This window comes from Chionomys nivalis, chromosome 18, assembly GCF_950005125.1.
Source record: "Chionomys nivalis chromosome 18, mChiNiv1.1, whole genome shotgun sequence".
Lineage (NCBI taxonomy): Eukaryota > Metazoa > Chordata > Mammalia > Rodentia > Cricetidae > Chionomys > Chionomys nivalis.
The window spans coordinates 17,916,601-17,941,763 of NC_080103.1; the positions used below are offsets into that span (position 1 = coordinate 17,916,601).

Genomic DNA, 25,163 nt, shown 5'->3' on the forward strand with positions numbered 1-25,163 from the left:
TCGATCTCTCCTGGGGGCTGAGGTTTGTATTGTCGGTGGAGGGAGGAGGATGACGGGGAGTCTTGGCTCCCTTAGGTGAGTGGAAGGCAAGTGGAGAGGCAGAAGCTAACCTGGTGTTGAAACAGTAACCCAGCACCACCCGCTGAAGGTGGTCCGGATTGCAGAAGGCCCATAGATCAAGCCTCCTCAGTCCCTCCCGCCAGAAATCCTACACCTCTCTATGGCCCGGGACCCAGGTGGAAGCTGCGAACAGGCTCTAATTAATCGCCCCTCCCCACTATTCCCTAAAACTGTCTGCACGTGCTGGTTGTAGCAACCAAACCTTCAGCACCACGGACAGAGCCTCGGGCCTTACTCTTGCTGCACCCAACCCTGGCTGTCTGGGGCTTTGCAACTGTAGGGGCCGGCTGATGAGGCTGGTGCAGATGGTGCTCGATGGGGATCGCCTGGAGTCGGCGCTCCGAATCTCCTCCCCCCGGAACCTGAGTCACAGCCCAAGCCACTTCCAATTAGCGTGGTAAGTCGGAGAAAAGACCCTCCTCCCCGACCACTCTCTCCAGCACACACCAGCCCGGTAGATGCGGGAACTCTGGCCAAAGTCCCCCCCGCCCCCCTCAGGAAGGTAACACATTGATGATAGGTGAGCACAGGAATCTTATGGGTCTCGGAACCCTGGCAGTTAGCCATGGCTCCTGGATTTCCAGGGTTGGGTGAAGCATCCCAGCCACCCTGCTTCTGAGTCTCACTTCACGGTTCCTGAGGGGAGCTCTTTTTACAATTTAGCCTTCTATTTAGTTTTCCGTCTTTCTGGCCCTTGTTATGTATGCTAAATAGAAAATTGTATGATTTCTGGTGGGTTTGGTCCAATGCGTGGAGGTGGGTCTGGTGGGAACCGAACCCCTTCCTGAAATGCTCCCCATTCCTATTCGCCAGAAACTTTCTCCTCTCGTTGCCATGGAGAGAGACGGCCGCTGCCTCCGTCGCCATAGCAACGTGCGGGTGCTTCGGACCACAAGATTGTGGGGCTCTGAAAGTCTTTACAGTTCCCCTCGCTCCGCAGTCCTGGGGTCTTCTAACTCCGAAGCTGAGACCCGGCAAGTTTGGCTAACTTCTCCTGCCAGCAACCTTGGCAGTGTCCTTCCACCGTACAGTATGTTGTGTTATTACGATGCCCACTTGTGTGGCGTGTGGCAGTACTACCTAGATTCTCAGGGAGCTCATGAAGCACCAGTAATTATAACATCTCTTTTAAGAAAAGGAAAACTGAGTCCCAGAAAGGCGCAAGGTCACATACTCAATGATTTCTCAGCTAGCCTTGAATCCTGCACCGTGCGGGACAGCGCGGGGTTGGAACCTTCCCGGACTCAGGCAGGTCCCTGCGTGTGGAGGGGGCGGCCGAGAGGCGCCAGACTTGCCAGCTGCTGCGGGATGCCACGTGAGGGGCGGGGACCCTGCGGGGAAGTGATAAAAGCAGAGCCGAGCCGCAGGGGGCCGCTGCGGGAAGGGTCTTCTTGGGGCCGCCTTGCCCCGCCCCGGTCTGGCCGTGGCGGGGGTTTCGAGCCGCAGCTCCGCGGGCCTGAGCGTACGGGGCATGAGTGGGGTTTGGGGGGCCGGAGGGCCTCGGTGCCAGGCGGCGCTCGCGGTCCTGGCCTCTCTGTGCCGAGCCCGGCCGCCCCCTCTCGGACTGGACGTGGAGACTTGTCGGAGCTTTGAGCTGCAGCCCCCGGAGCAGAGTCCGAGCGCGGCCGACTCAGGTACCCGGAGACCCAGAGTCTCCTCCATTCCTGGATTTTCAGCCTATTGGCCTCCCCTCCCTAAGGCACCGGTCAAAGAGCCCCAGAAACCTCAGAAATCTAGCTTGGGGTCCCAGCCTGGACCAGTCCCCTGGCTCACTGCCCGCAGGAAGAGATCCGAAGGGGAACCCCTGTCTCTCCTCGGGTAACTAATACGAGAGCTCCTAGATGCGGCACCCTCGGGGCCTCAGTTTCCCTTGTATCTTTAGGCTCACCCCAGGGGCGATCGGCCAGTGCGGTGGAGGAGACATCCTGGCTGCAGAGTAGCCTAAGTGTCCCGGGGGTTCAAGGGTCCAGGGCCCTTCAGTGACTGGGTGAAGGCGGGTTGAGCCCCTGGGCTTGGGAAAAACTTGCGTCTGCAGCTGGCACGCGGTCTTTGTGTCCAGGTCTCTCAGCAGCGAGTGGCTGTCTGCGTCTCGCCGGGGGGGGGGGGGGCGGGGTGGGGAGGGTGTCGTGGCGTACCCCCCTCCCCGGCACCCCTATAACTCGCTCCCTCGGTCTCTCTCTGACTCACTCGGACTCTGGGCGGGTGCGCAACTGAGCCGGTGCCTCTCGCCGACTTTGCCAGGCGGGAACCTCCTGCCCAGGCGGTGCGGGACCCTGCGCCGGACGCAGCCCCGGTGGCCGCCGAGTCTAGGCGGCAGCCTGAGCCAAATCGAGCTCACCGGAGCCGGTGAGTCTTGAGCCCGAGCCCCACGGGGAGGGTCCCGCGTGCAGCCGCGACGTCTCGCGGGAGTCGCGACAGCAGGGGTGGCGTGTCGCGCCCTGGCGGCGGGAGCCGCGGGAGTGTCCGCGGCGTGGCAGCCGACCGGCCCGGGTATGTACCTGCTGCACCAGTCTTTGCCGCCAAGCTCGCCCGCTGCAGCGGGATCCTTTGTCTCGCAATTAGGAGGGTCCAGGACAGACGAGTATGGGTCGTGTCCCCTCGGAGGGAAGGGCCCGGGGCAGCGCGAGGCCCGGGGTGAATGCGGTGTGGGGGTTGGGAGATCCTGCAGAGACCGAGGCACTGGGGTTCCTTGGAGCTCCGCAGACTCACTAAACCTTGTCCCCGACCAAGACCCGAGCTCGGAACCTAGTGGCTCTCGGCCTAGGCTTAAGTGGGAGTCGCTTCCTGGTTCCATAAGGCTGACGCAGGAAAGATCGGAGGGGAATGCTAGAGGCAGGAGTATGGTCCCGACTCTTCTCCCCAGGGACAAGTGGCCAGGAACCAGAGGAGAGGTTCTAGGAGCAGGTGCAGGACCAGTCAGCTCCCCAGTGACCTCAGATCCCAGAGCCCTGTTTCCATTTGAGGTTAAAGGTCAAAGATAGAGGTAGGTTACGGGTTAGGGATATAGCTTTTGTAGACAGGCCAGGGAAGGTTGTCTGTATCCTTTAGGAGGCTGTATCCAGCCTTGTATGATAGAGCCCACCTCACATCTTGTGAGTTATTAGGGCCGCTGCTCTCTTTCTGGCCATTTCTGGTACTATTTAATCAATGAGTAGATGACTGCAGCAGAACAGACCGAGCTTAGACTTAAAGAAGTTTTGCGAGTAGGACAGTAATTAAAGTTAGCGCTCCCTCTTTGGTATTCTCAGAACAGATCAGACTGTTATTAGACACTCCTTCTCTGGTGTCATCTCCTTTACACCCCCCAGCTCCATATACTTCCACGACAGAAATTTCCTCAGCACTCACTTCCTCCCTCCCTCCTTTCCTTTCGCTCCTTCCCATCTTTTCCTCAAATGCTCCATCTGCAGTGGAGTCTTCCCTCAGGGCTTGATACCTCAGAGTATGGAGGGCCAGGACACATCTACAGAGTCCTGCGCTGCTACCTGTCCACTGAAAAAATGCTGGAGGGGGGCGGGGGGAGGTTGTTGTGTGTCGTGTTGGGGGGGTCGGGGACGGTGGTATTCTGACTCCCGAAAGATTCCCTTATTCTGAATGGCCAAGCTGAGGTGAGTGAAGCCAGGGTGAGAGACGGGGTACCAGATGAATCAGTACCCTGCCCTAAGGTGAGTTTGAGTTGTATGAACTGCCCTGGCCCTGGGGAGTTAACTTGGTTCCGGTGTCTGTCACGAGACCCCAAGAAATCCTGGGGTCGCGGTAGGGCAAGAGATGCACGTAGAGAGGGTGCTGGATCACACCCCAAGAAAGTGGTTCAGCTGGCTCCAGGACCTTGGGGATTTAGGTCTATGGAGATGTGGTGTTCAGGCCAGGGTGCCTCCTTCCGCACCCTGCCTGCACCCCAGAGACTCCATCTAGGATCCAATCCTCGGACCAGAGCAATGCTGGGTCTTTTCATCTGCAGTTTTATGAGAAAAAAAAAAGGTAAACAGGCAGAATATGCTCAGCTCCCTTTTCCGTTTTATCTTTTTCTCCCTTGCCTTCTGCCAGCTGTAAAGTCTCTCACTCCTAATATTCCCGGTAATATCCTTAGCTTCACTAGTTGAGACTCAGAGTCCACTGCCATTGGCACAGAATTTCCCATAGACCAGGGTCTGGGCAAGGAATTGCATCAGACATCTGGATGAATCAGACCCTGACTTGGAAAGATCTATACTGAACCGTCTCAATTCAAAGCAAATTCCCCACTTTCTCTAAAAACCCTAAGGATAAAAGGACTTCTTTCTTTCTGAATGTACTCCTTACCTGCCCCACACACTCAAATGGTCACCAACATGCCTTCCCTCCAGTCCTTTTCCTTGTGGAGGTGAATGAACTTTATACATAGTTCAAGGTGCAGGGAGCAACGTGTGCAGCAGAAATCTAAGAGTGTTCCAGAATATGCAGGAACCTGAAAGCTGACCCAAGCTGCCTGGTGCAGCAGGCTGGCAGCCAGGAGCGGTTGTTCCCAGCCTACCTATGGCCCTGAATGAATGTGATGTTTGTTAGCTTTGCTGATGACTCTAGAGATGCTCTGTGATATAGCCACCTGGCTTTGAAGTTGGCTTTTGCAGCCCAGAGAATGTTTTGTTTTTCCTGTGTGTGCTGGCAAATGAAATGCACATTTCTCTAAAACAGAGTCCCATTTCCTCATCGGAAGAACCAGACCCTCCCTGGCTCCCAGACGCAGAAAAGGAATACTATATTGTATGTTTATGAAAGAAGCACACCACCCTGACCAACTGGTGGGATGCTTTTCCAATCCTAGTATGTTTCATGCCTTCGTGTTTTTTTCTCTCTTGACGTTTTGAGACAGGATCCAGCTACGTAACTCAGGCTGGCCTTGAACTCGTGACAATCCTCCTGTACCAGCCTCCTGATACAGCATCACCACACTTAGAATGCATATCAAGTGTTGAAAGTCCAACATCTAACAGTCCTTGAGTTCTAGATATCTCCCGAAGTTTTGTTCTCCCTCTGATTGACAGGACTGAGTGGGGCTGGTAGTTCTAGTGGGTCTCATTCCTTCAAGCTCTGTGCAAAAGCTGTGCTTTCTCTTCTTACTGCTCAAACATTCCTTTGTCTTCTTGGCCCACTGAGCTGGGGGTGAGGTATGAGGCTGTGGATGATTAGGACTGACTTTGGGGCTCAGGGTCAAGCCAGGCTTCTTTAGGGTTGTCTTGAGTTGGGTTTACCCAATTGGGCTCACTATCACCCCTGCAGGTTGTAAGAGGAACCTCTAATACTGAACCTCTTAGGAAGTATGGTCAGAAGTGAGGCAGCTGAGCACCCAGCCCAGATACTGCAGGTTGAAATGACACCTTATCCCTCATCTCTGTCTCGGGCACGGAACTCCTTCTTCTCCACACAGCTCTCTCCTCTCAATGGCTGCAGCTATAAATTCGGGTGGAGAACAGAAGAGAGAGATTGGTTGACTGTTCCTCCCCTCCACCATGCCAACTTCAATTCCCCATTTAGGGGTACCATGGGTGAAAGGTACAGGATCATCTGTAATAATAATAATAATGATAAGGAGAACAATAATAATAATAGCTGATTTAGCACCAAAGCTCTTTTCGTTATAGCATTTTACATTAGCCTCCAGTTTATCTTGAATCCTCTAGTGATGGTGGGAGCAGGCGCCCAGTCATAAAGCTTGGTGCGGCCGTAATTAGCCCAGCATTGTCTCTCCTCATCACAGCTTTTTCAGGAGCATTAATTCCTTCTCTGTTTGGACTCTGCTAATTATCCCCATCGGTAGCTCAGCCTGGCTCTCTAAAGAAGAAAAGGAAGCAATGGCCCTCTGCTTCCCCCTCCCCCTGACTCTGAATTTAATTACACCCACTTTTCCTAATAAATTTACAAGCCACGGCAGGGCTTATTATTAATGGACCGTGTCTGTTAGCCTCAGTAAAGACTAGCTACAATTTTCTCAACACACACACACACACACTCATGAGTATTCCTCAGGAATATCACTGGATGAGACTTTTCAGAAGCCACCGGCTATTTGTCTGGTAGTTCATGGGTAGCTTGAGGACATGCACTTCTGAGAGAAGAAGACAAATCAGAGTAGAGGCTAGTGACAATCTGAGATTGCAGGGGTCTGTCCTGGTTTCAAATACCAGACCAAAGTGTGGAGAACACCCTCCCCCTCTCCAGATTCTAGTAAGAGCCTCCCTGGCTGTGCTGTGCAGACCTGGGTCTGCAGTGCTTCAGCCCCACCTCCAGTCCCCAGAGATGCCTGGTTCAAGAGCCTGGACTTTGGTATCTGAAAGCCTCACGTTCAAACCCCTGCTCTTCTGCTTAACACACTGCAAACCTTGAGCAAGGGACTTAGTTATCACATCTGTACTTTGTTTATCTGTGAGAAGTGAATATGAATTTCTTCAGGAGGCTGTAAAGATTAAATGAGATGATACGAAAAGCACAGTGCTTGCTGCATAGAAATGAACAGCAAATACTATCATTAATATTAATATGAATGGTTCTGCCTGGAGTCTCTTCCCTCCCTGGACTAAGTGCTGTTCCCTCCATGTTATTGGACCTCTGTATCCCTTCTTCCTTAGTTTCTGAGCTGGGGTTTACCTATGTTTGCATAAGGATGTGAAGAAAAGCTCAGCTGGACACCTGCATTTCTGAGGGGCCAGCAGCAACTCCAGCCCTGGGCCAGGCTTTCTCTGGTACTAGGGTGAGCTGAGACCTGGTTCTTTCTTTGTTATTCTTCTCCCTTTAGTTTGTCTTTTCAATTACAATCTGTTAGCAAGAATGCCCGTGATGGTTGCAAATGGATTTTCCTGACACAGGAACACATTAGAGAAACGGGAACAATAGCAAGCGATAAGAGTTGCTGATGAATCCTAAGACTACGGATGCAGGGAAGAAGAGGGGGCACCTGGTCTGTCTTTAGAGAATGAAGGGTCACCAGGGAAGATAAGCAGGCCCTGGGATGCTAATTAATAACTTAACATCTCTGGATGAGGAAGGAGGCCATGAGCCAACACCCTACCAGATAGCCTCACTTACGGTGACCAAGCAGACTCTACCCTAACTAAGACCCTCGAGAGGATCTTAATTTCCCAGGAGGGAAGAGGGCCTGAGGCCACTTTGCCACACTTTGCCCTCTGATCTAGGGTCTCTGTTTCTCTCCAGAGGCCTGACCCTACATAGCAAACAATTATCCTTAACCAGAAAAGAAAACCAAGTCCTGGCAGCTTCTGTCTGGGAGACATTCTCTACATATTAGGGCTGTGCTTATTTGATTTCCATAATGATCCAGCGAGGTAGGAAGAACCATCAGGAAGCAATGTGGATGGCTGGCTCTTTTCAATCATCTGTACTGGTGCCCCCTCCCCTCCTGAGATCTCTCTCTCTCTCTCTCTCTCTCTCTCTCTCTCTCTCTCTCACACACACACACACACACACACACACAAACACACCCTCCTGAGATCACACACATACATACATACATACCCTCCTGAGATCATACACACACCCACACACACACACCCTCCTGAGATCACACACACACACCTTCCTGAGATCACACACATACACACATACATACCCTCCTGAGATCATACACACACACACACACCCTCCTGAGATCACACACACACATACATACCCTCCTGAGATCACACACACACACACACACACACACACACACACCTTCCTGAGATCTCTCTCACACACACACATACATACCCTCCTGAGATCACACACACACACCTTCCTGAGATCACACACACACCCTCCTGAGATCACACACACACACATACCCTCCTGAGATCATACACACACACATACACACCCTCCTGAGATCACACACACACCTTCCTGAGATCACACACACACCCTCCTGAGATCACACACACACATACATACCCTCCTGAGAACACACACACACCCTCCTGAGATCACACACACACCCTCCTGAGATATCTCTCTCTCTCTCTCTCTCTCTCTCTCTCTCTCTCTCTCTCTCTCTCTCTCTCTCACACACACACACACACACACCTTCCTGAGATCACACACACACACCCTCCTGAAATCACACATACCCTCCTGAGATCACATACACATACACACCCTCCTGAGATCGATCTCTCTCTTTCTCTCTCTCTCTCTCACACACACACACACACACACACACACACACACACATACCTTCCTGAGATCACGTGCACACACACACACACATGCACACCCTCCTGAGATCATATACACACACACACCCTCCTGAGATCACACACACACACACACATACCCTCCTGAGATCACATACACATACACACCCTCCTGAGATCTCTCTCTCTCTCACACACACACACACACACCTTCCTGAGATCACACACACACACACACCTCTTGAGATACCTGCCATTTTCTGAGTACCTTGTGAAGTCCAGGTCCCCAGCTAGGATTAAAGCCACATGCCTTTATTCCAGACAATGTCCTTGAGATTATATCTCCAAAACATAAATAGATCTATCCATTTTTTTTCTCTCCCAGAAGTGGTAGATAGTCTCAGATGGCTGGAAGCAGGTGCCATAGCTTGGATTTCTAGTGTCTACCCAAAGGCTCAACATGTGTTACAAGCTTGTTTCCTAAAGTTGGCCTGATGGGAGGGGGTGGAACCCTCCAGAGATGAGGTCTAGTGGGAAATCTTGTGGCAGGCCCTACAGGGATATCAGGACCCCAGCCCCTTCCCCCTTCTCTTTCTCTCTCTTGCTTCTCTGTCATGATGGACGAGATTTTGTTTCACCGCAGCCATCCACTGTGATGTGCTACCATGGGCCACGCAATGGGACCGAGGGATCATAGACTAAGGTCTCTAGAACTGTGAGCCACAATGGACCTTTTCTCGGCATAAGTTGGTTGTCTCAGTCATTTATTATAATGGCAGCGAGCTGATTAACACACTAGGGGATGAAGGCTGACTGAGTTCAAGACCACTCAGAGTTATTTTAAATCCTCTACAATTACCAACTTTTCTTGTCTAAATCTGATCTTTCTCCCCTCCCTCCCTCCTTCCCTCCCTCCCTTCCTCCCTCCTTCCCTCCATCTTTTCTTTCTTTCTTTCTTTCTTTCTTTCTTTCTTTCTTTCTTTCATTGGATTTTTCTTTTGGCTACCAGTTCACAAATAATAACATGGAGACATTATTAATTATGAAAGCTTGGCCTTGGCTTATTTTTAACTAGCTCTTCTAACTCGGATAGACCCATTTCTATTAATCTACGTTCTGTCACGTACCAGCCATCCTGGTTCCTCTGTGTCTCCTCATGTCTCTCACTTGCCTGGATTCCTCCTCCTCTTTCCTCTCTCTGCCCAGAGTCCCATCTATACCTCCTGCCTAGCTATTGGTCATTTGGCTTTTTGTTATATCAATCACAGCAATACACCTTCACACACGGTACAAATATCCCACAACATCTTCTTTCCTTCCTGTCTCTCATTTATTGATTTTTTGTTTTTTGAGACAAAGTTTCCCGGTGTATTCCTGGCTGTTCAAGAACTCACTATGTAGACCAGGCTGGCCTTGATCTCAGAGATCACCTTTCTCTGCCTTCCCAAGGACTGGGATCAAAGGCATGTGCCACCACCACCACCTGGCCTGCTCTGTCTCTGTCTCTGTCTGTCTGTCTGTCTGTCTGTCTGTCTGTCTCTCTCTCTCTCTCCACCTTATGCCTCCTGTATGGATGAACTCTTTCAGTGTCCAAAACCTCCTAGTTCTCCTTGAGATGCCTGTTTGTGAGATACCAATGCCCAGGCTCTTCTAGTCCTGGGAGAAGATTCTCCAGGCATGGGGTGGCCCTCCTGTTCTTTCATAATCAGTATTGAGTGCTAGGGTCTGATTCCCAATAATCCATACCCTCTGTTTTCTCTTAAGCATAGAGCCAAGGGAACAGCAGCTGGGGGTCACATGGAGGAACAATTGAAATAGCAACTACAGGAAGGGGAGGAAAAGAATCCCTTGGTACCCTGCCCCCCCATCTTTCTTTCATTTATGAATTCAGGGTCTTTTTTTTTTTTTTTTTTTTTTTGTCAAGCTGAATATTTAAGTGCACTCTGTACTCTCTGGATTCCCCCCTCACCTCCTCCCTTCTCATTAAAATTCTAATTATTACCAGAGCAAGTAAAATGTACGATCAAAGGAAAGCACGGCCCTAGAAATACCTTTTGTTTTAAAGTGACTCACTGCAGAAAATGGGCCCAGAGCAGCTGTAACAAAGAGCCGATGTGGAGGGTCCAGTGGTGTCCAGACACTTAGGATAAGGCGTACATATCTACAGGAGCTTTCCAGATGCTCCCAGAAGGGTAAGGGCTCGGAAGAGCAGCCTCCAAGCCAGTTAGATCAAAAATGTGCAACAGGAAAACATTTGAGTAAGTACTTCCAATGCATGTGTATTTGTCTCCAAGTGATATACACGCTCTACCAAAGTGACATTGATGAGTCCCGTGGGCGAGGCTGGAGACTAGGCCCACCTTACTGACTGTGTGACCCGGAAAGCTATGAATCCTCTGGGTGGTAGCAGATGTAAAGGGAGGACAATAATTTTACCTGTTTCATTAGAGAATCACATGATTGGATATAAAAAAAAACACTTTAATGTTGAGCATAATGATCTTGAATAAATTGACTAAATCCAATAATAAAATGCTTATTACTATCAACCCATATATGACTTTTTGACTACTTATATGACATACTAAATATTATAATATCTTGGATTTTTTTCTCTTGGGGAACATGTACGCCTCATTGGAGACTTGGTAGCCTCCAGAGCAGTGGTTCTCAGCCTTCCTAGTGCTGTGACCCTTTAATACAGTTCCTTTAAAATAGTTCCTCGTGTTGTGGTGACCCCCAACTGTGAAATTATTTTTTGTTGCCACTTCATAACTGCAATTTTGCTCCTGTTGTGAATTGTAGTGCAAACATCTGTGTTTTCTTAGGGTCTTAGGTGACCCTGTGAAAGGGTCACTTGGCCCCAAAAGGGGTCATGACCTACTGCTTGAAAACCGCTGCTCTAGGGGACGGGCTAGAGCTACTGGGCTGAGTGGGGGCAGAGGTGGCGGAAAGAGACTTGCAGATAATCTCCTCTTCACCCATTTCATGGAGGTGCCTGGTGACTGATCCTGGCAAGGACTGGACAGGGAGCTGGAAGGCAGTGGTGGCTTCTCAAGAACATGGCTAAAGTTCCTACGTCTTCACGATGTAGGGTGGCTTTCCTTAAGTACTGGATACAATAAACATACCTGGAGGGGCCTAGGCATTTTGCCAAGCCTAGCTCAGAGTCTGGCAATCTGGCCTAGTTGAACTTGAAAGAGAAAGAATTGTTACTCATTCACGTATGCCTGCTTAAATGCCGGTTCATGAATGGAAACACACTATATCGGAACCCATAGGAGTCTAGGGTTTAATCTGGGACAAACAAGTCATAGTAAATAGGATAGGGAACACCTGAGCCTTGGCCCTAGTTCTGGGTCTGACTAGCCTGCGGCCTCTTATGAGCTCCTCCTCTGGACCACTGCTGCCATCTTTGAAAAGGCAGCCTTGCCTTGGTACTTGTTGACTAATTACATGCCGTAAGTCCTGAGATTTGTAAGGAAGTTAACGCCGGTCCAGAGGTTCCAACCTCCAGATCTGCAGGGGCGAGCCAGCTGAGAGAGAGCAGAGGGTGGAGCTGATGGGACACAACTGTGCAGAGGATGTCACCAGTCTGCCCAGGGCCGGTTAGCAAGTCATTGGCCTCTTCCGGAAGAAAGTCAGACATCTGGGGTGATGGCAGTTACGGAATTTCGTAGCTTCTCACTCGCAACGTTAGCCAAACCGAATTCCTCTGCTGGCTCATCCACAGGCGTCACGTGACAGCGCTGCCAGGCATACCCCTGGCTCAGAGCCTTCTGAGTGGGGTAGGAGTCTGGTATCCGCTCTGCACATGAGGGGGCACTCTGCATCGCTCTAGTGAGATGATGGGCACCCCTGGATCTGGATAGGACAGGTTAAGGTTGTGTGCCTGCGTCCAGCCCGGTCACGCTGTTCACAAATACTAGGTTTACAGCAAAGCTTCCAAAGGACCACAGAATGGAAAAAGACAGTGATGGGACTCATTTGTATTTTGTACTTAGCTTTGGCCTGTATAGACCCTGGTGACCAGATTCAAACTTAATACAAGTACCCAGTCAGCTTACAGCTTGTAGAAAGCTCTAAGAAAACAGACACTAACACACCTGCCCTCTGGGAAATGGAGCTGGGCTCCTCTCCCTGAGAGAGCTGGGTGTTTATTGAATTCCTGCTTTGTTCCAGGATCGAACAAGGCTAGAGCCTGGACAAAGAAGGGAGCATGAGGTAGCCAGTATCTACCCCCTACCTCATAGACTGTGTATGGGTTGTGTGCCAAACTTACCGTTGGGGACTGGAAATAAAGTTCAGTGGGAGGTTACTTGCATAGCAAGGGCAAGACTCTGGGTTTCATCCCCGGTACCAAAATAAAATGAGTTAAAAAGAAAAGCAAGACACTTGTAAGTCTGGCCACAGTAACCGCTCTAATAGAAATTCAAACAGTGTACAAATACAAACGCTTCAGGAATTTGCACATTTGGTTAGATTCCCATTTCAATCACTGTCCCCTTCTTGGGCACAAGCCAGGAGCAGTAGGGCAAGCAGCCAGTGCTCCCCAAGCTAGTAAAAGGTGGGGGCAGGGCGATGCTGAAGCAATCAGACTGGTGAACAGCAGGCTGCAGAGAGTTGACAAAATGGACCATCAGTGGTCAACCCCCAAACCATCTCCTCTTCCTGTGACTTGGTGGCTTTGCTCACGACCGTTCTTCTCTCTTCTTCCGTCTTTGTCCCTGCTGTGTGTGCCTTCTTCCAATGCCTCACCTGCTTATCCTCACCTCTGTATGTCTCTGTCCTTCCCTGCCTGCCTCATGCTGAGGGCAGGCCCCTCTGTCAGCCTCCTCGCCGTGGTAGTTATTGTGTGTGGCGTGGCCCTGGTGGCAGTTTTTCTCTTTCTCTTTTGGAAGCTGTGCTGGATGCCCAGGAGGAACAAGGAGGCCTCCAGCCCTTCTTCTGCTAACCCTGCTTCAGAGACCCTCCAGAGTCCCAGCTCCAGAGGCAACATGGCAGATAAGCTGAAGGACCCCAGTGCCCTGGGCTTCCTGGAAGCGGCTGTGAAGATTAGCCACACGTCCCCAGATATCCCAGCTGAGGTGCAGATGTCGGTCAAAGAGCATATCATGCGTCACACGAGGCTGCAGCGACAGACCACAGAACCAGCATCTTCTACCAGGTGAAGTGTGTCCCCCTCGCTTCTTAACCCCCTTGTGTACTTTCCAGAACAGCGCGTCGAAGAGCTTTCAGCCTCTGAGAATCATGGTCCAGAAATTATAGCATGTGTCCTTTGAGGATGGGTCAGATGATGTGAGCCACACTTCAATCTAGAGGGGAGGTGGCATCAGGACAGGTGTGGTGAAAGGGTCACCTCCAAGGTGAGATACTGTGAACATGCTAGCAAGTGGCTGCGAATGTGCGGACACAGAAGACTAGCCTAGAGGCTGGCTTGAGAGATGTGAGGAGAGGAAGGACTTCAGATAGGGGAAGAGTATAGGCAAAGTTCCAGAGACTTGAACGTTCATGACGCACCAAAGGCTAGGTCAGTGAAGCCTAGTAGCTACAGCCTGTCATGTGTTGGAGGTAAAGCAAGAGAGTCCAGGCTCTTTAAGGCTAAGGATTTCTGTAAAACCCCCTTGAGTTCCCTACATGACAGCCGTTGCATAACCTGGCATCATCTAGTTCAAAAGCCTGCCGATAGCAGACATGATGGCTGCCTGCTTACTCTAAGTAAATCCAGAAGCATCTCTAAAAGATGTGGATGGGCACTGTGTTTCCTCAAAATCTGAGAGTCTTGTAGATTCCTGGATCCCTGAAACGTTCCTTCAGGCTCAGAGACACCAATCAAAGGGAAAGAGATGTGGTCTTCAGATGGGAGGCCAGGCACAAAGATGCTAAGGTCCCACAGGCTGAGTCTGCCGTATGGCCTTGGGCATATAGCTCCTTTCAAGCCTCCCTTTCTAAACTATAGAGTAGGGCAAATGACTCTGCTAAGGTTGTTGGAAGGAACAAGGGAAAGAATCCGTGTGATAATGCTAAGAGCTAACACGTTACTAACCGCACACGTGGCCCTGTTTGAAGCACTTTGTATGCATCTACTTTACCCTCAATTCTATGCAGTTGTTACTTTTATTATCTTTATTTTTATAGTGCAGAGAATTTGCTAACCTCCCAAAGTAGCTGGACTAAAATGAACCTACGTAGCCTATCTCCAAAGCCTGTGCCTTTAACTAATTGACTTTCTGCTGGAGGCTAAATCCTAAAGAAATGATCATGATGGTGACAGCAGTGATGATGATGATGTGATGATGATGATGATGAAGATGCAGGCAGTGGGAATGATAGCCCTCCTCTTACAGAGGTTCATGCTCTAATGGAGAAAATAGTCATGCCTACCAGGAAAGAAACCTAGAAAGCAGATGTCAGAAAAGCAGGAACGGTGATTAAAACAATGGCTAACATTTATTGAACTTGCTGTCCAGCAGGCCCCATTCCAACTACTTTACATATATTAAGACATACAATGCTTCCAACTCCGTGCACTAAGTGTATGAAGAGAAAAAGTGGGGTCAATGAGAGGGAAGGAAGGGGGGCCCACGAGTGGGAAGATGAGCCACCAGGGTTGGGTCTATCTTTATCCCACTCCTTCCCAAGCCCTGACACACTTTTTTTCCCCTCCTGTCTTCTACCAGGCACACGTCCTTCAAGCGCCACCTGCCACGGCAGATGCATGTCTCCAGCGTAGACTACGGCAATGAGCTGCCGCCAGCGGCCGAGCAGCCCACCAGCATTGGCCGCATCAAGCCCGAGCTCTATAAGCAGAAGTCAGTGGATGGGGAGGATGCCAAGTCCGAGGCCGCCAAGAGCTGTGGGAAGATCAACTTCAGCCTCCGTTACGACTACGAGAGTGAGACCCTGATTGTGCGTATCCTGAAGGCCTTTGACCTCCCCGCCAAGGACTTCTGTGGAAGTTCTGACCCTTATGTCAAGATCTACCTCCTGCCTGACCGCAAGTGCAAGCTGCAGACGCGGGTGCACCGCAAGACCCTGAACCCCACCTTTGATGAGAACTTCCACTTCCCAGTGCCCTATGAGGAACTGGCTGACCGCAAGCTGCATCTCAGTGTCTTTGACTTTGACCGCTTCTCCCGCCATGACATGATCGGGGAGGTCATCCTGGACAATCTCTTTGAGGCCTCTGACCTGTCCCGGGAGACCTCCATTTGGAAGGACATCCAGTACGCCACTAGTGTGAGTACAGCCCTGTTTGTCCTCTTGGCTGCCCGGGCACTGGCAGTTCTGAGTTGGGTGGGTCATGTCTCCAGATCTCTGTTCCTCTAAAGATACATAGGAAACTATGGGAACATCCCAGTGGCCCAGTTCATTGTGAGGAAGTCCTTGAACTCTGCCTAGATGGGATAAGGAAGGAAGGGAATTTGTGTCTTTTGATTTTGATTCTATGGTATGGGTGTTTTTTTCTCTCTGTTTGCTAAACTTTAAGTTTGTTATCTATAAAAAATCATATTTTTTTAATTTATAGTCTTTTAAATTGAAGGTAAGTCCATACCAAGCTAGTCAGTAGGGCCTAGTAATCACTGATATTATTTTAGAAGCTTGGAATCAGTGATCAAACCAGGTTGTGCCAATCAGCATGAGCCATGTCGTGCTGCAATAACAAACAACCCTGGGAATTTGTGGCTTAAGACAAGTAAAGTTTGTTTCTTGTCTGTGTTCCCTATGCTTCACAGCTTGCCTGTGGGTTCTACTGGACCTTGTTACCAAGGGGCCCAAGAGGCCCTGTGTCAATGTGTGCTCCCACGGTTAGACATTAGGATGAAGAGGCTGTGGCAAACCATGCAGTTTTCCTTAATGCTTCCAAGCAAAAGTGACATACGTCACTTCCATTCATATTCCATTAGCCAAAACAAGACACGTGGCAATTCTCAATGTCAAAGAGGCAGGAGCAAAGCAACCCTGCTATGTCCAGAAAGAAAGCTGCAGCTCATAACACAGTCCCTCATCTTAGACATGGCCTCTCCTTAGTCTGGGAGATACTGGAGGCTAGCCTGAAAGACTGACCGAGTTCACACACATGGTCTGATTCCTGGCCTGTCCATGATCACTTGAAATTGGCCAGTAAAGTTTCAAAGCGTCAAGGTTTAATTTTCTTTCTTTCTTTCTTTCTTTCTTTCTTTCTTTCTTTCTTTCTTTCTTTCTTTCTTTCTTTCTTTTTAGATTTGGAAGTCAAATTGTGTGTGTGCATGTTCGAAAGGGAGGGTAGGATGTGCATGTTCGTGCAATTCCTGCAGAGGCTTGAAGAGGGCATCAGATCCTGTGGAGCTGGAGTTAAAGGTGGTTGTGAGCTGCCCAGCATGGGTGCTGGGAACTAGTCTCAGGTCCTCTGCAAGAGCAGGGTTTTTAAGAGAATGGAGGCTAAGCTTAATATAGGACCTAGCGGGGCCTACCCAGAGCCTCAGACAGCATGCCATGCTGAGGTTGTTTAAGACACCCTGGAGATGTCACTAGGCTGTACCCTCTGCACCCGCCCATGTGGGTGAAGGTCTGCAGGGGCACTTAGCCAAACTCTAAGACCTGGAGCGTTGGTTGCTGGAGTGTCTCCCTGGATGTTTCTTGAATCATATACCTTAGCAGAGGTGACCAGATACATACAAACCGTACCCTGGCACAGTCTGTACTTAACATCGTCCTGTGGGATTTGTGAGGAGAGGTTCTGGGGAAAGCAGCCCCACCCTGATTGGTGAAGAGTATGATATGCTCAGAAAGTTGGTATGTTCGTCTCAGGAAGAAACTCTGGGGCACTCCAGTCTTGTTGTTGGACACAGAGATGTCCCAGTGCTGTCCCAAGCTTTGCTGTCCTGAAATGCCATCCCCAGGAACAGCGTGAACAGCCAGCCCGACTAGCAACAAGCTAGGGCTGGGGTGGGGGACGGCAAAACAGCCTCCGTACACCAGGGTGGACCCGGGAGCTCTGCAACATCGATCTCTCTGAAGTTCACGTCTGGTGCATCCCTTCTCCTTGCTCACCTACAGCGGGTTTTCCTCATGGTGGCTGCGTGGGTGGAGGGCAGCTCCGTTCTCACAGTGAGGCTGTGGTCCTGGGTGGGGAGCTCTGCTGGTCAGGAGCTATGGTCTACCCTGCCCTCCTAGGAGCCTCCTCTGTCCCTGAACAGCGCCCCGCCTTCCTGTCTGGTACAGAAGAGCAGGCCTCATCCAGGAACAGGAGCTCTGTGTGCAAGCACACTCCTTGCCTGTATGTAACATTGCACTTCCTGGAATGTAGCTGTCCCCTCCCTAGTCCCATTGCCACTTCCCCTGCCCAGGTTCAGAAGAAGGCAGATCCCCCTTCGTCAGTGTGGGAAGAGTCTTCCTCCATCTCCTTATCCTGAGAGGACTATGAGGGACCCGGGTGAGTTTGGGTCTGGGATAAAAGGCAACCCTTTTGAACTCACAGGAACTTAATATCTAACCAAAGAGACAGTGATTTGTGCTCAGCAGCTGCAGGCCAGAAACTACTGTCTACCCATCACGATCTCCAAATCCATGAGAGTGAAAGACAGGGGGGAAGATCTTAAATGAGAGGAATTGACCTCGACGGGTAAGGATGGGTGCGAATAGCCCACCAGGCCCAAAACAGTGGGTGTATTCTAGCTAAGGAGCAGAAGGAGGCCAGCCCAGGCATGTCCGGCTCTGCAGAGCTGGGTACCACACTCCCACTTGGGCTTGCCTGCAGTCTGTCTGAGCTGGGCTTCCTCTTCGAGTGAGAATCCTACAGTCCAAAGCCTCACCGGTCAGCATGGGCCTGGAGAAATGACTCAAACCCCACAGACAAGAACGCAAACAAGGGGAACAGAGCTGTTGCAAACAGGCTGGTGATTTTTACCTGTGTTGTGATGTTGGCTGTGAAAATATAATTATTTGGGGACCAGGGAGACCCAAGTCACAGTCACAGGGAATGACTGAATGCCCAGAGTATGTGAAATGCAGTAGCCCGTGCAGCGGGCGGGGGCGGGGGTGTGTGTGAGTGCAGCCAACACCAGGTCTTGTTTCTCCCCTCTGATTTTTAATTCTCAGAAAGGTACTTCAGACTCGAGCTTGGAATGCCAGTTTTCCTGCTCCAGCCTGGCTGGTCCCTCAAATGCCCAACAGTCCTGTCTTGGTTTACAAGGACTCTGCCTTACTTTGCTTTCTGTTGCTGTGATAAAATACTGGCTGAAAGCTACTTGGGGAGAAAAGGGTTTATTTCAGCCTACAGTTTACAGTTCATGGTTAAGAGAAGTCAAGGCAGGAATCTGGAGGCAGGAACTGAGGTAGAAGCCATGGAGGAATGCTGTTTACTGGCTTGCTTCTCATGGTTTGCTCAGTTATACAACCCAGGACCACCTGCCCAGTGGTGGCACCACCCACAGTGGGCTGGGCCCTTCCATATCCACCATTAGTCAAAAAAATGCCCCACAGATACACCTCCAGGCCAAAATGATGGAGACAAATCCTTCACTGAGGTTTTCTCTTCCCGCGTGACTTTAGTCTGTATCACGCTGACGAGAACTAACAGCCACAGACTGTAACACAGGTCTGCCCACCACCTCTCTGATAGACCAGTTCATCTTCCAACCCTTCCCTGGAGCCCTCCACAATGCAATCCTCCGATGTCACAGCAGCCGCCCCTCCCATGTATCTCTGTGTCCCCAAGGTACGTCTCCCATCATATTCTGTATTGGAAAGTTTCCCAGTGAAGGATTCAGGAACAGCTGTGTCCACAGTTGACTTTCTACTGGTGTTGTAGGTGAACCTGGGAAGGTTCCCTAGAGGAGTTCCAGTCATCTTTTTAGAGGAGGTACAACCAAACTTGGGAAGGGACACCCTGTGCACCTGCTCAGAATTGGGGTACACAGCTTGTTCTGGTGAGGGCGAGAAACTGACTAGCAAGGCAGTCTGGACTGAAACAGAGAGCCAGCAACCCACAGGTGAGTGGAAAGAGGCACTATTAGCATAGAGGATTAGAAGGATGCTGTGTGGCATGCCCTGACACGGATGTTGTCCCAGTAACTCCTCGAGCACTCTGGGAATCACATTCAGCACTAACATGTGGAGCCAGCCTGGCCCACTGGCCCAGTGCTCAAGTTGGTTTGAAGTAGCAAAGCCTTATGATTGCCTATACCAAACTTAAGGCAGTGAGAGGGAAGTTAACATCTGAGTAGTCTGGCTATACTGATTGCAAACTGAAGTCCCAGGGGAGCCTAGCCTCTGAGCTATACGCAGCACTGGCTTGTGGGAGGGTGAGAGGCAGGCAGACAGGATATTCTAGGGCACTTGGAGCCCTCGAATCTCCCAGTGATTTCCAAGCCTAGCCTTGGGAAAGAAAGCAAGGGAGTTTATGGCATCCGTTCCAGCCAGAGGCATGGCTCTCATCGCTGCAGCCCTCACTCCTACTGGCGTGAAGAAGGCCCCTGCCAGTCTCCCAGGCATCACGGCAATCCTAGGGGGTTGCCTCTGTCTGTCCAACCAGAGCTCCGATTGACTAAACTCATCCACTCTTCCTTCCTCCCCTCTCCTACTCCTGTCTCATTATTTCTATATAAAGCTCTAGATTTGTCATTATAATAGAGCCACTGTCACTGAGTTTGCTAACATCTCTGTAGTTTTGTAGTTATTGTTACAGAGGCCTCAGAGCCCAGCACATGCAGCTGTCTCTGTCAGTCACTGTCCCTGCTATAATCGGAGCCATCAGTGTGTTGTGTTTGGTGGTACCGACTGACTTGGATATCTTTCTGCTTTCCCGGGTCTCTACCAGGTGTGTGTGTGTGTGTGTGTGTGTGTGTGAGAGAGAGAGAGAGAGAGAGAGAGAGAGAGAGAGAGAGAGAGGATTGATTGTTTGTGGGGAAAACATGATAATTCCAGGGAGCCTGCACAGTGCAGGGTGGGGAAAGGATGCTTTAGCTGGCGGAAGAGCCTCTAGCACAGTAAGGAGTGGGGCCATGCACCAAGAGCTTCCTTCCTCCTGGGGCCAAACAAACTCGTGTTGCTTTCTAGCTTCTGTGATTACACACTCTGAGACCTTGGGCGTATTTAGACTGCGACTCACCATCAACAGACTGGAGCAGTTTGTCTTTTCTGTTCTGCAATGGTAGCGTTATTCCTGACCTACCTAGGGCAGCACTGGCCCAGAGCTTGAACTTTGTTCTTCTGTACCTTTCCTGCTGGCTCAGCCTGTGAGCCACTTTTCTCCCATTCCCAGGCCTTATTGTCCACTTCAGTGCGGGTCACCTGTCTGGCTGGTAGTTAGACCCTGTAAGGGCATACACACCCCACACGCTTATCCAAGATGAACATATTCATTTTTATTTATTTATTTTTTATTTTCGAGACAGGGTTTCTCCATAGCTTTTTTGGTTCCGGTCCTGGAACTAGCTCCAGGCTGGCTTCGAACTCACAGAGATCCGCCTGCCTCTGCTTCCCGAGTGCTGGGATTAAAGGCGTGCGCCACCACCACCCGGCAAAAGATGAACATATTCAAAGGCTCCTCTATGGACGTGCCTAGTACCAATCTCTCTATACATTATGATAAAGTAGCATTTATAAATATGCACAGTAACAGATTGATAGCAATAATTATAAAACAGAACAATAAAACACAGTAAAATAGTATTGCTAATTTGTATATTAGGCCATTATTAAGTAAGATTAGGGTTGCTTAGACCCAAGCACCATTGTACTACCTTGGTCTAGTCCATAACCAAGACAATTACCAAGGGACTTATAGGTGGGTGATGTATGCAGTGCGGGTACACTAGACAAAGGGATTAGCAGGGCAGAGACGGATGGCGTAGTGTTTTGTTGGGCTACTTAGAAAGGCATTAAGTTTAAAATACAAATTGTTTATTTCTGGAATTTCCCATTTAATATTTCAGGTTTGTGGTTGACTGTGAGTAACTGAAACCACAGAAAGGGAAACCACAGATAAGCAAGGAGTATTGTATCTTTGTATTTCTTGGCTTAACCATATGCTATGTGTGACCTTAAGAAAGTGAAGACCTCTGTGCAGTTCAGGAAAGTTTGCCAAAGTTCTGAGACATTTTTTTCCTACCTTCTCAGTATCTCCCATAGAAAGAGCCCTGGCTTTCTTGCTTTCATGGAAATAGAGCTGTGTACACCTAGAAGCCTAGAACCTGTGGTAACAGACATGGGTCCTCGTTCAGGCATTCCTTCTTCTCCCTTAATTTTTCCTATCGTCCTCCCTCAGAGCCTCCGGGGAATAGCCATGGTTCCCACCACAGCACCAGGCTTTCTTCCTCCTTCTTCCAACATGCTCAGGCTTCCACTGCCCTTGCTTGGCTCCCTCCCACTTAGCTCGTTGCAGATCCTTCACTCCTGGGGAAAAGCCGCTTTTACACTCCCCGATCTCCTGAGGTGCGCTCATCCTCACCATAAGCCAGTGATTGTCCTCTACATGTGAATACAGAAATGAAGGTGCAATGTTAAGTGAGCCGGCTAATTTCGCCCAGAGATAAAACTGTAAAACCAAGATTTGGATCTAGGTCTTCAGTGTGTTTAGATCACTGCTCGGTGCAGAAACTAGATGCTGAAACTGTGGGCCTCGTCAAGGGATTTGGGTGTTTTGTTGGTTGTTTCCCTGCGGTTTGGTTAGACTGCTTCATTTGTCTCCGAATCAGATTCTTGGAGAGACAGTTTCTGTGCATGTGCATTCCCTTCCCTTTCCTCCAGTGACACTGGCTTCCCGGAGACACTGCTTTGGTAGTCCTTCCCCTCTCACTTAAACATTTTCTGAGTACTAACCGTGTGATAGTCAGCTGCTTCACTGAGTGCTTGTTGGCCACTACAGGAAAGATTGCAAAGACGCTAACCTCCAAGTGTGCAATCGCGAAGGAACAGACAAGCATGCCTAGTGTGATTCCACACACCCATACACGGAGCACTCGCATGGCCAGAGACTCATTCACAGTCCTTGACAGCACAGCTGTGCAAGCTGTGTCCTGCTGCAGACAGTAGAGAAAGGGGGGACAGTCACTCAAGGCTGGTCTAGAAAAGGAAATTTGGGGCTGCTTTGATGGCAGTGAAGACCTGTACCAGGACGAGATAGATAAGGTGGTCAGAAGTAGGGGAGTCTGTTTCTCTGACTTCTTTGGCTTGGAAGAAAGATCTAGAGAGAACATCTCTACATATATTTTGATTCCTTTGCACTGTGACATAACCCCTTGCAGTGTGGTTTCCTGGTAGCAGGAACAGGCTGGGAATAAGACGCCTTCAGCTCCAGACCTTTCCTTACATCTGGCCTCACAGTCTGATGGAAGAGGCAAGAGGGCCCTTCTGTAGTCTTGGGGACACACAGGTCCTTGCTGGCTCAGCACGCCAAGGGAAGGCTGGCCTCCAGGAATGAAAGTGTTCCACTTGCATCCTCTTCACATGCCCACTTTCTGAAGTCAAGAGAGACCCAAGAGTACCCACAAAAGCTTTCTCAAGTGCCAAGCGAGATTCTTACCATTGACTGATGAGACAAAGCCTCCCAAGGGCAGGCTGGCCAGAGGTTCACACTCTCCTTCAGAATGCCTGTCTTGGATCCCGGGTTTCCAGGTGTGACCTGACTGGAGTTCTAAGAGAGAAGCATCAGGTCTTTATGCTCCCTCCTGAAGCAGACCTGGGTCCTACAACACCCGGACATTAAAGGGACAAGCACAGCCCCTGCTCTCAGATGTTGCACTCAAACAGAAGTTGCAGGAGAAGCAAAATGTGACCAAAGGAGCTCAGTGACTTAAATGTAAAGGAACGGGGAGAAAGATGGCTGAAGCTGGACGGATGGGTGGGGAGGGAGGAGATCTAGGAACAAGAACAGAGCTTTGAGAAACACCACAGGCATGGGGTCAGGGTAGCGATGGAAGATGTGGCTAATTTCTGGACAGTTTTATTGCTATTTATTTGGTTGGTTTTGCTCTTTGAGATAGGCTCATATTCTGGAGCCATGAGTGACCTGAAACTCGTTGTGTAACATAGGCTGGCCTTGAACTTGTGGGCGATCCTCCTATCTCTGCCTCCCGGGTGTTGGGATTACAAGCATGTGCTATCATGTCTGGCATCTGGACATGTTTTGAAAGGAGAAGCAATACTATCTGCTGGCAGATCGGGTGTTAGAGCCTAAAATGTAGGGGAAAGAGAAGAACTGAGGTTCCCAACCTGAACAATCCAGGATGGACCTCGCCATTCACGGAGTGGAGAAATCCTAGGATAGGAAGGGTGATCAGACCTCAGGCTTAGACACGCTGTAGTTGAGACAGCTTTTGACATCTGTGTGGAGATGTCAGGAGGAAGCTGGATATAGAATCTAGAGTTCTGGGGATGAAGAAATAAATAGAGGAGGCAGCGTGTACTAGGAACTAAAGTCTTGAGACTGCTGGAGGTCCCAGTAAGGATAGGGAAGAGGACCCAAGCTGGGCCTGGGTCAGTGATTTGGGAACCATGAAGAGACAGCGGCCAAGGGGCTAGGAAGCTAGCAGCAATGCCATGGGAGCAAGGCTGGAAAGGTACAGTGACTTGGGAAACAAGACGTCCTACCAGGAGAGGAGCAAGTCTCTAATGCATCATTTGCTCTGGGTAATGGAGAGAAAGGCAGACTGATACTTGACCATGATTCCCAGCATCAAGGTCACCACAAGCCAGGACAAAGACCATCTTGGTGGAGCCTGACTGGGGAAGGTCATTCATGGGAGACAAGACAGGGTATGCCATCGTAGGAGAGCTTCCTAAAGGGGATGGCTTTTGACGTGAGACATGAAGGCCCAGGAAGGTTGGTTTTGCAGTGTACCCACAAGGCCACTCTGTCTGTGGGAAAAGCATTGGTGTAGGCAAGTCTAAGAATGAGCTTCCCCAAGTCTTTCAGCACCTCTCAGGCCAAGGAAATTAATTCTTCAGGACGCTTCAGCGAGGCCTTGGTGTCCATAGAATTTAGCCTTAAACCCCCAAGTGTCTGTATGCTTACATGCAGGACTGAAGGAGAGCTTGCTAGAGGAGTCCTTCGGGGCAACTCATAGGCCTGCTAGAGCTCCAGAAGGTACAAAAGAAACAGAGTGGCCTTGCATGAGCTGCGAAGACAGCTCCCTAGGGCAAATCCCACACCTAGAACATCCTGAATAATTCACAAGGCTGGTTAGGCCTGCCCTGCCCTGCATCTTGGGAATTCTCCTATGAGCACAAACTGCAACCTCCCTGACAGTTGCCTGCGTTGGAAACCACACAGCCACCAGGGGCTGCAGGACTCCCTTGCTTACTCGCAGCCCAGTGGGAGCTGCTGGCTGTCTGGTTGCCTCTGCTGGGTGCTCACCGCTCCTCCTTCTGACTTAGCCCCCTTATCCTCATTAGTCACCGGATGCCCTGATCTCTCCCAGCATCCTCTCAGAGCATCTTCTCCCTCCGGCTAGTGGGAGGAGGTGTCCACCCTCATTGGATTCTTTCCACCCTGGCCAGGGAGACCTTCCATACTGGGAATAGTATATACCTCACAGGCTTTGTCTTCTCTGAGACTGCCTGAGGGACCAAGATTCCTCAAGCAAAGGTCTAGTGACAATCTACCAAAGGCCCAGAAAGGGAAAGAGAGGGAGTCGTTGACAAGGACTGCATCCCATTCTTCGTCTTCACTAGGATCCCGATGATGGGTGCAGAAGGTGAGCCCATGTCCCATGTCTGTGAACTTTTCCTTCTACAGAGGTAATGGCTGTGCACCAACTGTTCCACATGCTTTACCTAGCCACTTGGGACCAGCAGCCTTTCCTGAGTACCTGAGGTTAAAAGGTTTCTTATGTGGTACAAAGCTAATTGATGCAGACAGGGCTGTGACCTGACCTTAAGCATAGTTACTCAATA

General features: G+C 50.1%; 1 protein-coding gene across 7 annotated transcripts in view; it reads left to right on the top strand.

The window, feature by feature from the left end:
- Nucleotides 1–444: 444 nt before the first annotated feature.
- The window catches only part of Syt6 (synaptotagmin 6), a 62,944-nt gene continuing 38,225 nt past the window's right edge, over nt 445–25,163 (top strand). For 4 of the 7 annotated variants that reach the window (XR_009058597.1, XR_009058598.1, XM_057793328.1 and 1 more), the window contains exons 1-3: nt 1,506–1,754; nt 13,187–13,452; nt 14,966–15,524. Coding sequence is in view for 5 of the 7 variants with exons in the window: in XM_057793328.1 (XP_057649311.1) it covers nt 13,196–13,452; nt 14,966–15,524 (816 nt within the window). In the remaining 2 variants the exon portion in view is untranslated. Of the gene's footprint in view, nt 518–1,505; nt 1,755–2,483; nt 2,611–13,103; nt 13,453–14,965; nt 15,525–25,163 lie in introns of those variants that run through there. The other 3 variants (XM_057793329.1, XM_057793332.1, XM_057793330.1) reach the window with 3 other exon arrangements.